The following is a 12,463-nucleotide window of genomic DNA, read 5'->3' on the forward strand; positions in this document are numbered from 1 at the left end:
GGGATTACTCACAGTAAAGTTAAGCATGAGCATAACTGGGGCATGAGAAGTGACAGGATCTGACACATGGAACCATCTGATCTCTTTCCTTTTCAGTAGAATACCTCTCTTCTTATGATATGAATATTGAAATAGAAATATCTGTAAAAATATGATTTGATCCATTTAGAATTCTAAGTCTTTCTGTGGAATCAATAAGAGGAGTTTTTCAAACACTTAAGTAGTTGATTATATTTTACTAAGTTCTGAGTTGACCGTTCTAAAACAGTAGAATAAAAAACTACGTTTCCTGAAGTTTAACTTGCACTGATGCTTGCGTCTGGTACGTTATTAGAAGGAAACTCCCATTTTTATGTAGTTTTTAAAAAATATAAACAAATTTAAAGGACACATTTTTTTTTGTTGTGCTTTTCATTTTTAAGAATCCAATATGTTTTGTTGGGGGTAACTCCAGTCCCAGCTAATTTAATACAGTCTTCTTTAAACTGTTTTTATTTTTTTTTATTAACACATCCTTTTACTTCACATGGAAGATCTCTTTCTAGATTTTGTAACTGGGGGGTGGGGATGGGGGGCGGCTAATGGAATCTCAGAACTTTAATGACTGATCTAGGCTGCCATGAATTTTACAAGGGGAAAGTGATGAAAAAATTCCTGTGTAATCAAACAGTTCTCCTGATAGCATTTTCTTTCAGTCTTATTCCAACCTGCGGGACCTTCCTTTACAAACTGGATATTAAAAGGTCCTTTGTTTAGTATCTGGAGACAAAGCTCTTGGGAAGGTCCATTAAGTTCTTTGTTGCTTTTGACACGTGCCCATTAAGACTATGTTTAAGCAAGAAATACCTTGAAAGCACTGTCTGTGCATTTCTTCTACTCATTTTTCAAGTGCTATAATTTTAAGTGGCAAAGGGGATTCCTACTTGTGGTAGCTTTGGTAACTTGCTTTAGGCTAGTTCTCCTGTAAAAATATAATGCATCCTTCCATTTGTTTTACATATATTTGGGTAGGGTTCCTAAGTCATTTCATATATTTGTACTTAGATTTGGGAGCAGGAGGGGTGTGATCAGGGGTGATATTTGTGGGTGCAATAGGGTATTGTAAAGTTACTGTTGGATTTGATATTTCTGAGTGGATATTTTCTAGTTTTGGGGAGCTGCTGATGTGTCTGTTGTATTTTGTTTAAATTGTCAGAGGTGCCTAGTGCCCAGGATAAGTGTTTTCCCCAACTTCCTCATTTTGTTATATAAATATATGAAAATGTCAGATTTTTGTGTTTATCTGTACACTCATTCTCTTGGACCATCTGATATTGAAATGGCCTTCTTTTATTTTAAATTTTAATTTTTGTCAACTATGTATGAATATATACAATAATATTTTGGTGAGAAGATTGGAGTTATACAATTTCAAGACTAAGTATGATTTTATTTTTTTACATTAGGTCAGTATCTGGTGTTTGTGAAAAATGTTTGGTGCTGGAGAGAGAAGAAGTGGGGAATGTTATTAAAAAAACAATTTTTCTAATCTAAAATTGGAACTGGCAGCCTGAGATGTGTACTCAGTCTTAGGATATGGGACTAAGGTGGTATGATATGCTTAATGTAAAAATGTTTTAAAATCTTATACAAGGCTCAGGTAACTTGATAAGCACAGTATAAATACTTAGAATTAGGTCTTATTTTTAATAAATGATCCTACGGAAGAAATTATTTTGTGCTGATGTGATTACTTTTAGCTTTTCTGAATTAGCATATAACTTTTTTATACATTAGAGATATTCCTGTGATCTGCAGAAGGGGAAGCACTTTTCAGTAAACTAATTGTAGTGGTGGTTTATGGCCAGATCTCAATTGCTTAATCACGTCTTCTAAAGTATTAGCAATGAGAACAATGTAGTGTTATTTAGGGGGAGAAATAACTTAACCTGACACACTATTTACATGATTTCTTTAGAAATTTGCTTTGAAGAATTACCTTTCCTATGCATGGCTTCATTTAGTGAACTAGTTTATATTTAATAGAACTGTTTCTGTCGTCTAGGTCATCACTAATTTAGTGAAAATGTTGAAATCTAGAGACACAAGAAGGAATTTTTGTCCACCAAATCACTGGCTGTCAGAACAAGAAAACATTAAAGCAGATAAGGTAACAATAATGTTTCTTCACACAACATTTTAGATATTTACCTTGAGTTTCGCCATCTAGTCTGTATTTTATCAAGTATATTTAAACTCCGAAATACAGGGAATCGGGTTTCCTTGGGAAAGTGTGCACTAGTAACAGCTAGTGCAAGACTAAATTATATGATGTTTTAATACATAGTCAGATATTTACTGTGAGGTATGAGAATTACTTTTGGAGTGTGGCATCGATATTGCACAGGAATTAACTTAGTTTAAAATCTAGACATATGTTGCTGTTCTCTTAAACATCTCTAGTTAGTCTTGCAACTAATCAGAAGACATTACATGTAGTCATGTTACCAATTTGTAAAGTGAAACCTACTTACAGTGATCCTGGATGTAGTAATGTTCTATTTATAGTGAAAGGAGAATGCAAGTCCCAAATTGTCTCGATACATTACAGTAGGCAAATTACACTTTGGGTTATAGTGAGCCTCTTCTCACTGGAAGGAATATACATTATGGCAAGAATTACTTCTTTGAAAGAGGATTTCTCTGAATTGTAGTGGAAGCAGTCAAGCTTTGCTTTTGAAATAAAAATGTTCATGCTTGATCTCACCCTAGAAGAGAACATAAGAACAGCCATACAGGGTCAGACCGAAGGTCCATTTAGCCCAGTGTCTGGTCTTCCGACAGTGGACAATGCCACGTGCCCCAGAGGGAACAAATAGAACAGGCAATCATCAAGTGATCCATCCCCTGTTGCCCATTCCCAGTTTCTGGTAAACAGAGGCTAGGGACACCATCTCTGCCCATCCTGGCTAATAGCCATTGATGGACCTATTCTCCATGAACTTATCTTGTTCTTTTTTGAACCCTGTTATAGTCTTGCCCTGTACAACAACATCTGACAAGGAGTTCCACAGGTTGACTGTTCGTTGTGTGAAAAAAGAGACTTTATTTCCTTCAAAGTTTGAGCAAAATCATGTCTGTTGTTTCTGGAGAGAGAGAGAGAGAAAGATGGAATACTAATATGCTTGTGAGAAAATTTGCACAAGCATAACTGGAACAGTTGAAGGCTTGGATCTAAGAAACAAGCCAAGTTTGAAGTCAACTGGTCCAGCAGTTTTAACTGTATAGCTCTTAGCAGCTAGTCGTGTTGCTTGTGCACAATAAAAAAAAAACCTGTTTATTTTATGTGATGTACACACTTGAGACTCCCCAAAGTTTGAGAGAATCTAAATTTCTGGAATGGTCCAGTTCTTCATGCTTGTTAAGATCTTGTGCTTGGATATCTCACAGAAATGCTGAAAAGAATGAGTTTTCATTTGACACTTAAAAAACCAAACTATATCTGAAGACTGTGTGTTTAGTACTGTAACTTATGTTATGTAATATGTAATAATTGGAGATAGGTATATCTCCTGGAACTGGAAGGGACCTTGAAAGGTCATCGAGTCCAGCCCCTTGCCTTCACTAGCAGGACCAAGTACTGATTTTTGCCCCAGATCCCTAAGTGGCCCCCTCTAGTCCCCCTTTAACTAGTGCTCCAGGTGAGGGAGGCGTAGCTCAGTGGTTTGAGCATTGGCCTGCTAAACCCAGGGTTGTGAGTTCAATCCTTGAGGGGGCCATTTGGGGAACTGGGGCAAAAAATCTATCTGGGGATTGGTCCTGTTTTAAGCAGGGGGTTGGACTAGATGACCTCCTGAGGTCCCTTCCAATATTCTATGATTCATGATTCTAATATACAGTGATCGGTGGTGTAAATTATACTGTATATTATATTTCACCAGTGTTTTACAACCATATTTTACATTATAACCACAAGGAGGCAGAGTTAAGGCTTACCTTTCACCCAGTCACGTCCTGATTTTTGAGTTCTTGATTTCTCTATCTTAACATTGCATTTACACTAGTTTTAGTTGAATATTATTTTAATAACTATTTAGATTTTCAAACACAACTGCTTGGACTCATCAATGTACTATTTAAGCATGTATTTAGTTGCATCTTTAATAGGAAATGCTTAACTGCAAGGTTTATTAACTTACTAGGTTACACAGCTTTATGTGCCATCAGCCAGACATGTTTGGAGAGTCAGAAGAATGGGAAGAATAGGACCACTGCAGTCTACTTTGGATGGTAAGATACTGTATCCACATCACTTTTGCCTTAGGAACTAGAGCAATCTCAATTTGTCTCTCATAGATGGTGGTTATAAGGAAATATGTTTTTAAAATTCACTTGAATAGTTCATGCTAACCATAATGGTTCCTAATAGCAATGTAGTGTTTAAGTTGTAATTTGCTCTCAGTACCCTCACTTATTTAAAATGTGACTGACTGTGATGTAGAGTTAGACTAGTTTTATATTTTTTTAAAGACATAAAATTTTAACTTTTCTTCTGGAGTGGAAGAAGAAACTTCCCTTAAGCCGCCTGCTGCCATTCTTATATCAATGATGATAGAGTGAAGAAATGATTAGGCTTGGTGTGTGTGTACATAATATATAAAATATAAAATCAGACTATTGTATAATACATAAAAGCATCTCATTGTACTCTTATATTATATGATGGGAAATTCATGTTTTAAAAGGCTACCCATTAATATATAAATATATCAGATGAGTTTTATTTGCCATAATATGTAAATATGAGGGAGAAATTTCACTGCATAATCAGCTGCTTTTCAAACCTTTGTATTTTCACTCCACTTCTTTTAGGATTTTATCCTGCTGCACTCAGGCAAAATGTTCACTGGGTCAATAATTTTGCTTAAGTGAAGATTTGAGAAAGTAATGGAAGATAGGGTCCTTAAACTGGAGGGAATTTGGGAAGATCGGGCAGGAGAGGAGGACAGAGGAGATTCAGGGGAAGTGGAGCATGGCTGTTAGCTTCTGCCCTCTGCATCACAGTCTCTTCACTTCAGCCTGTTAGCACAGAAGAGAGACTATACAGAGTAAAAACTGTGGAAAGCACTCTAATGATACCATGAGTGTTCAATAGTTCCTGCTGAGGCTGCTGCTTGTGTCTGCTCCTGCCAGCTTAAATGTCTCAAACCCTTGGGATTTCTTTCTTCCCCAAGTTCACGTAGGAGAAAGGCTACATAACATGTAATGCCCTCAGAGGGAATAAGAATCACATCTCTGCAGTTCTGGGTTTGGGAAATTCTGTCGGAGGGAGTTATGACCTCAGCTTAACACTGTGGAATACAGACTGTCATTTTTGTTGAGTTGTCTGCTTCAAGAGTCATCCATGTTGTATAGGAGGTGCCAGGTATGCCTTCAGGTGTTAACCTGGGTCCTGAGAAAGAAGGGGGGCACTTCCCACCCCTTGAGGGCCCCCACTCACAAGGAAACTCATGTAAATCTAATGAAAGGACTGTTCAAAGTGCTTCAGAGTGAGTAAGTTTTCAAAGCAGAAGCTCAAGTTGGCCAAGAATATCAAGTGCCAGGGCTTAGTGTTAGCACTGCCTGAGTGGCACAAACTCAGTTTTTCCCATTCCTTCGGAAAGCCCAGCAAGCTACTTCACATAGAGACAACTTCACCACTGAAGCCTAGGTTCTGCCAAGTGTATGCAGCTCTAGGCATTTGGGTCACGAGTGCTTCAGATTGGTGATATTGAGCTCTGGCTCATTGGACAAGGCAGAGCTTCCATGTGAGACACCAAGGGAGGAGGCTCCAAAACAGCCTCGCCTCGTATACCTAACTTCATGTACCTCCGTATTGAGACCTTGAGGTAGTCCCCTCCTGAATTCATGCACTTGAAGGAGAGGAAGACTCCAGCATCAGGGTATATTTGGCAATCGGCCCAATTGCTCCTGGCTGTCTGTGGGTATGCCTACACTGTAATATAAGCCCACGGTTACTGGGACTCAAGTCAGCTGATCCTGGGTTAGAGAACACAGGGTTTGAGCATCTACACTGATTGTTAACACTAGATTAGGAATTTTCTAACCCAGGCCTGAACCTGGGGCTCTGGCATCCATAGTGCAGCACACAGACCCTAGTCAAAGCAACCATATCCCAGACTCCTTAGTCCCCACCAAAATGTGGCCACTCTCCAGCTCTTTGTGGTGCGCTGTGGGAAAACGTAACTCTCCATACTGCACATTACAGGAAGTTTGAACAGCCTGCCAACACAGCCTGTTGAGCAGTCATTTTGATTAGTGCATTCCCAGCTACTGGAGCCAGCAACATGAAAGAGGCACCTTCTGAAGAACTTCTATTGCTTGTGTTTTCACAACTGTGTCAGGAAATGGGCAGACCTTCTGTAAGAAACAGGTGGACATTTCGGCAGCATTTTCTGACCCACCAAAGGCACCTGCCACAGTTTGATGAAGGTGGAGGAGTACCCAGGAATGGCAGACTTGAATCTATTCATTAATGCTTGGTATAGCTGCTGATGCCCCATAAGTCGACAGGTGCTTCTGGACCAGAGCCCACAAGCACAGACTGGTGGGATCGCATGGTCATGCAGACCTCGGATGATCAGCAGTGAGTGAGAACTTTCATATGAATACAGCTATGTTTCTTGAGCTTTATGAGCAGCTAACCCCAACTCTCCAGCATAAAGACACATGCATGAGGATACCCTTCCTGGGCCAGAAGCAGGTTGCTGTAGCCATCTGGAAGCTGCTATAGGTCCATTGCCAACCACTTTGTGTTGGAAAGTCAACTGTGGGTAAAGTGGTGGTGGAGGTTTCTGAGGCAATCAGTCACATGGTTTGACCCAAAGTGAGGGGCATAAAATATTCCTGAAGTAATTGATGCTTTTCAGAGAATGGAGTTTCCAAACTGTGCTGTGTTGCCTGATTCTTTAAGTGGTTACTGATTCTATTAATATTTTCCAGTTAATATTAATTTAAAGAGCTGGGGTTGATGAGATCTAGTCCCAGAATCAGGCACAACAGAATTCAGGTTATCAAGTTCAATATCTGGTTGGGAACCTTGAAGTGCACAGAGATGACCCTCACACTGAGGGCAAAGCTTTAAGCAATTTTATTAGCACAATAAATAGAGACACACATGCTCCAAAACACACACAAATATAGCAGTAATATAATGTTAAAGGTAATCTCTTGTACCATTCCTCGCATATACTCTCACCCTTTCTTGGGGATCTGGTGGTAAAAGACAAGTGGTATCTACCCTGTCATGCCAAATGAGTTTGATGGTTCAGTCCCCACCTCCCACGAGCTTTGGCTTGTGAAACTACATTGGTTTCAGAGGCCCTTGGCAAAAGGTGATTTGATTTACACTCTCAGCAGGTACAGAATTGTTGAAAATGCTTTTGGCAGATTGAAATCCCATTGGAAATGTTTACAGACCCATTTGGATTCCAGTGTCGTCGGTACTGTCCACATTACTATGCTCTTCACAATCTTTGTGAAGCCAGAAGTGCACCATTTCCCCCTCGAATGGAATCTATGACAGTGAAGGGCCGCTGAATTGCTACCCTCCATGAAGTTGGGTGCACTCAGGCAACATAAGTCAGGGATGTTTTGTGCTCCCATATTATGGACTTGAGTGGCCCAATGGAAGAGAAGGAATAGTACCTTTATGAAGTTGCTTGTTTGTGGCAGTGGTATGGGAACTCATTGATTGTGGGGAGGAGTGTGAAATTTTAGTGCCATGCAATGTACTAATGAATGACATGACCACTTATGAAATGGGGAGAGGGGAATTATTCACAGTATGGAATGATGTAAGAAAGTGATTGAAATGTGAATTGCTATAGATGACTGTATTCAGGGATAGTATTGTCATGCTAATTCTTAATTGTTCATGATCTGTTTACCTTTATTATTTTGATTACATGATGTGAAGCAGTGATAGCAATAAACTTTCTTGATGAAATAAACGTATTAGAAAAGTACAACCTTCACCCATTTCCAGGAAGGCCAGCTGCCGTTACTACACCAAACATCAGTAACAACAGAATCTTACAGGAAAAAAAGAGTAAAAACAAAGTACATGAACAAGTGTGAACAGTGAAACCACATACAAGACGCATACCACCTACTGTGGCATGTCCTCTGGCCACCCATTCTCTTTTCCCTTCATTCCTCCTTTGCTGTGCATGTGGAACTGTGGGAGGGAGGTGGAGGCATTCACAATGGAAGGGGGTCAATATGGAGGGCTGCATGGGCAAGGTTGCCCTGCCCAGCCACTCATGGGGCCTGATTGCCTGGGCCACCCAGCCATTGAGGCTTCCAAGCTGCTTCTGGACCATAGCACAGGTAGCACACCGGGACTTAGATTGTGGTGTGGGTGATGCAGGAGGAGCTGCTGCTCTCACAGTCATTACTGATATGACTCACTTGTACAGCTTTTTCTGCTGAGCTCTGTCATATCTTAGCTGCCTTTCCTGTTCCAGGATCTGTGAAGCAGGTGCTTGATCCCCTGCTAAAACTCTGTCCTCAAGCTGTGCAGCCAGCCTGAGCCTTTCCTCTTGCCTCTTGGCAGGCCTTTCCTCTAACCACAAATCTCTGTCTTTGGTATTGCACCTGCTTGTTGGCCCTCTCTAGCACTTCAGCCATAAGTTCATCACAAAATGATCCTTCTTCTTTGAGTCATTGCACATGGCCATTCCAATGTAGGTATGTGCACACCCCAAGCACGGTTGCTGGAACTTTTCCTTCAGTGGTGTCTGTTGGCTTGGCTCTGGTGCCACACACTCATAGCATTGGTGCCTTCTGGGGATGCGCGCTCATGGCACGTCCCCTCAGTTCCTTCTTACTGCTTGTGACTATTGGTGGAACTTCCTCTTGTTCTTGCTCTTGCAAGTCCTCTGTGGATTGTATTGCTGTTTGTATATAATTTTCAGATTATTCATATTTTGTTAGTTGTTAGCTATTTAGCAGCATTTCCTCTGCTCCTAGTACTCCATGCCTCTTGCAACAAGGCTATGCCCCTGAGTGACCCGCACTCCAGTTGCCTGAAGTATTTGAGTGAAGCTCACAGTCGGTTCCATTGACTCTGGCCTTGATGCTGGCACTGGTAATTCCAGTCCTGGATGATCTGTCAGCACTGGAGGGTCAGTGTGATGCCAGCTCTATTGCAATGCCATCCACACCAAAGGCCTTCACTGCAGCCGGGGACCTTTTCTTACTGTTGATGCCACCCTCACCAGCAGTACAAGAGTTGATGCCAGCGGACAGAAGGTAGCACGTGGCCATCAGTTACTGCTCAGTACCAAGACCCATAGTGCTATCTAAAGGGAATCCAGCCATGATGGCCTTGTCCTGGTCCTACCCTCCTTGGCACCGATCGCCAGCATCAGTGGGATCCATTCCAGTGTGGTTGCAGGGTAGAGATTCCTCGTCATTGAAGTTGGAGGTGGAATCGTACTCCTCCTATGCCAGAAGTCAACCTCAGCATACCTCCTGTCGGCCCTACCCAGTGGTGGATCCAAGCCAGGCGATGCCTTTGGGTATTTGACTCCCTGGCCACTGGCTGGTGCCTATGCAGTGGCCATTTTGGATCTCTCTGGCAGTTTTTCCTCCATACAAAGACCCCAGTCAAGGCATTCCTTACTTGATGACAGTCCCTGATCCAGACTCTGGTACAGAGGCTGGTGCCAAGTATGAGGAGGTGGTACCATGAGACTCATCCAGTGCAGAAAGTGAGGAGGAGTGCTAATGTTGGCCTCCTCTTCCTTCTTCTCTCCTGATGAAGCTGTGTTGCGGATGGGCGCATCGCCTTCCCAGGATGTCTTCAGATGCATCAGGAGCTCTTGAAAGGAATATCCAAAGATTTGGGCATACAGGTGGAGGTGGTAAAGCACTCCTCCCATACTTTGGTCAACATCCTGACCACAATGGGACCGTCAGAGTTGCATTATCTCTCAGTGAGGCCATCATGTACCCAGTAAAAAGGCCATCATGGACCCTGTGGCACATCCCCACTTCTCTCTTCCCCACAACCATGAGGACCGAAAAGAAGTACTTTGTAGTAGCCCGTGGGTATGCGTTCTTATATATGCATCCTCCCCCACCCAGGATCCCTGGTGGTTTCTGTGGCCAATGAATGGGAATGACAGAGGTTGCAAGGGTCTACTCTCAAAGCGAAGGACTTTTGGTAGAAAGGTCTACTTGTCTGGGGGTCTGCAGCTCAGGGTTGCTAACCAGTAGGCGCTCCTGAGCAGATATGGTTTCAACACGTGGGACTCCATGTCAGTGTTCAAGGACTTGCCCCCGCAAGAGGCCAGACTGGAATTCTTACTTGTAGAAGTGGGGAAATCTATAGCAAGAGCCTCATGAACAATTTCTAGACCAAGAGGTTCAGTGCCTCCTAAGGAATGGATGCCATAGAAGAGGCTCCACAAAACCTAAGGGGCCAGGGGTGGTTCTCTCATTATTTCCTAATCTCAAAAGTCAAGGGTGGTCTTAGACCTATTCTAGACTTGCACCAGCTCAACAGCTACCTCAAGAAGCTAAAGTTCTGCATGGTCTCATTGGCTTCCATCATTCCCTCCCTGGATCCAGTGAGATTGGTATGCTACCCTCATATACCACCCCTAATTAAGAGATGCTTACTTTCATATCACGATTTTCCGAGGACACTAGAGGTTCCTCAGATTTGTTATGGACCACATGCACTACCAATTTGCAGTCCTCTCGTTTGTCTTGTCGGCAGCCCTGCAAGTATTTATGAAATGCATGGCAGTAGTGGTGGCCTTCCTGAGGAGGCAAGGGGTGCAACTTTACCCATATCTGGATGACTTACTAGTCAGAGGTTGGTCCAGAGCTCATGTGGAGTCCAGCATTCTCCTTATTCAGTCTTTCCAAACCTTAGACCTGCTAGTAAACGTTCAAAAGTCCATCTTCATCCCAGTGCAGAAGATAGTTTATCAGAGAAGTGTTCAGCTCTGCCCAGGCCAGGGCCTTCTTCCCAGAAGGTTATTTCCAGATAATCATAGCCCTCCAGAGGCACTCAGTTGCCACAGTCAGCTCTTGCCTAAGGCTGCTGGGCCACATGATGTCATGTATTTATGTGGTACAGTATGCAAGACTATACCTCAGACCTCTCCAAACATGGCTGGCCTCAGTATACAGTATACTACCAAACTGCCACCATCTGAACTCAGTTCTTATGATTCTTTCCCTGGTTCTTGCCTCCATTGACTGGTGGCTAGATCCGCTGGCAGTTTGTGCAGGTGTCTTGTTTTCTTGGCCCCAACTGTCGATTTCCCTCTTCTCTGATGTATCAGTGCTATGCTGGGGAGTTCACCTGGGGCCCTTGAGGACCCCAGGCCTTTGGTCTCATGAAGAGCTCTCTCTGTACATCATCAGGGAGCTCAGGGCAGTCCGTTTGGCATGTCGGACATTCCTACCTCATCCTGTGGGCAAGAATGTCTTGGTTCTCACAGAAAACACGGTGGCCACGTTCTATATTAACAAACAGGGAGGGGCTCATTGTCCCCCTTCCTTCCACACATACCTGTCAAGAGGCAGTTCGGCTGTAGGAATTTTCCATAGCTCATTCAGTTCACCTCAAGGCCTCCTCCTTGCCAAGAGCGCGGAATAGGTTGGTGGAATGCCTCAGCAGGTCTTTCTCTGATCGCCACGAGTGGTCCCTTGGACTGGATCTAGTAAAGAACATTTTCCAGAAGTTGGAGACTCTCCAGGAAGACCTGTTCGTTACCCAGTTCAACAGGAAGTGTCATCAGCTCTGCTCCCTGCAGGGTCACAGCCTGGGGTTGCTTATGGATGTCTTCCTATAGGAAGGGTCACCTATACTATGCATTCCCTCCTATTCTGCTCATATATAGAAGGTCCTGCTACAAATCAGATAAGATAGCCTTGGCATGGCCCTCCCCCAGAATTGGTTCACCACCCTACTGGACCTCTTTGTGATGACCCCCAGACCTCTCTGTACCCAGACCTAATCTCTCTGGACCACAGTCATCTGCTCCACCCACACCTTGGCTTCCTCCACCTGATGGCCTGGAAGCTCCATAGCTGAATCTGGGAGAGCAGGTCTGTTTGAAGCAGGCTCAACAGATCCTGTTAGGTAATAGGAAACCCTCTAACAGGGCCACTTACCTCGCTAAGTGGAAGTGGTTTGCCCACTGGGATGACCAGATGGAGGTCTTGCCGACAAGGTCATCGCTGCAGCTCATTCTGGACTAACTACTACACCTGAAACAGCGGAGTTTGGTTATCTTGTTGTTCAAGGTTCACCTGGCAGTAACACTGGCTTTTTCCCCTTCAGATTGATAACTGGTTCATGTTCTCACACAAGATGTCCATGTTTCTTTGAGGGCCCCCAAGTATGAGAGCCTATCCCTTCTTGGGATCTCAATTTGGTCTTATCAAAGCTTATAGGCTC

General features: G+C 43.0%; 1 protein-coding gene across 1 annotated transcript in view; it reads left to right on the forward strand.

Moving 5' to 3' along the window:
* The window catches only part of UBE3C (ubiquitin protein ligase E3C), a 191,676-nt gene that overhangs the window by 90,455 nt on the left and 88,758 nt on the right, over nucleotides 1-12,463 (forward strand). Inside the window, exons 14-15 of the mRNA XM_030550104.1 lie at nucleotides 2,045-2,149; nucleotides 4,182-4,269. Of these exons, the coding sequence (XP_030405964.1) occupies nucleotides 2,045-2,149; nucleotides 4,182-4,269 (193 nt within the window). The remainder of the gene's footprint in view (nucleotides 1-2,044; nucleotides 2,150-4,181; nucleotides 4,270-12,463) is intronic.

Source organism: Gopherus evgoodei, chromosome 2, assembly GCF_007399415.2.
Source record: "Gopherus evgoodei ecotype Sinaloan lineage chromosome 2, rGopEvg1_v1.p, whole genome shotgun sequence".
Taxonomy (NCBI): domain Eukaryota; kingdom Metazoa; phylum Chordata; order Testudines; family Testudinidae; genus Gopherus; species Gopherus evgoodei.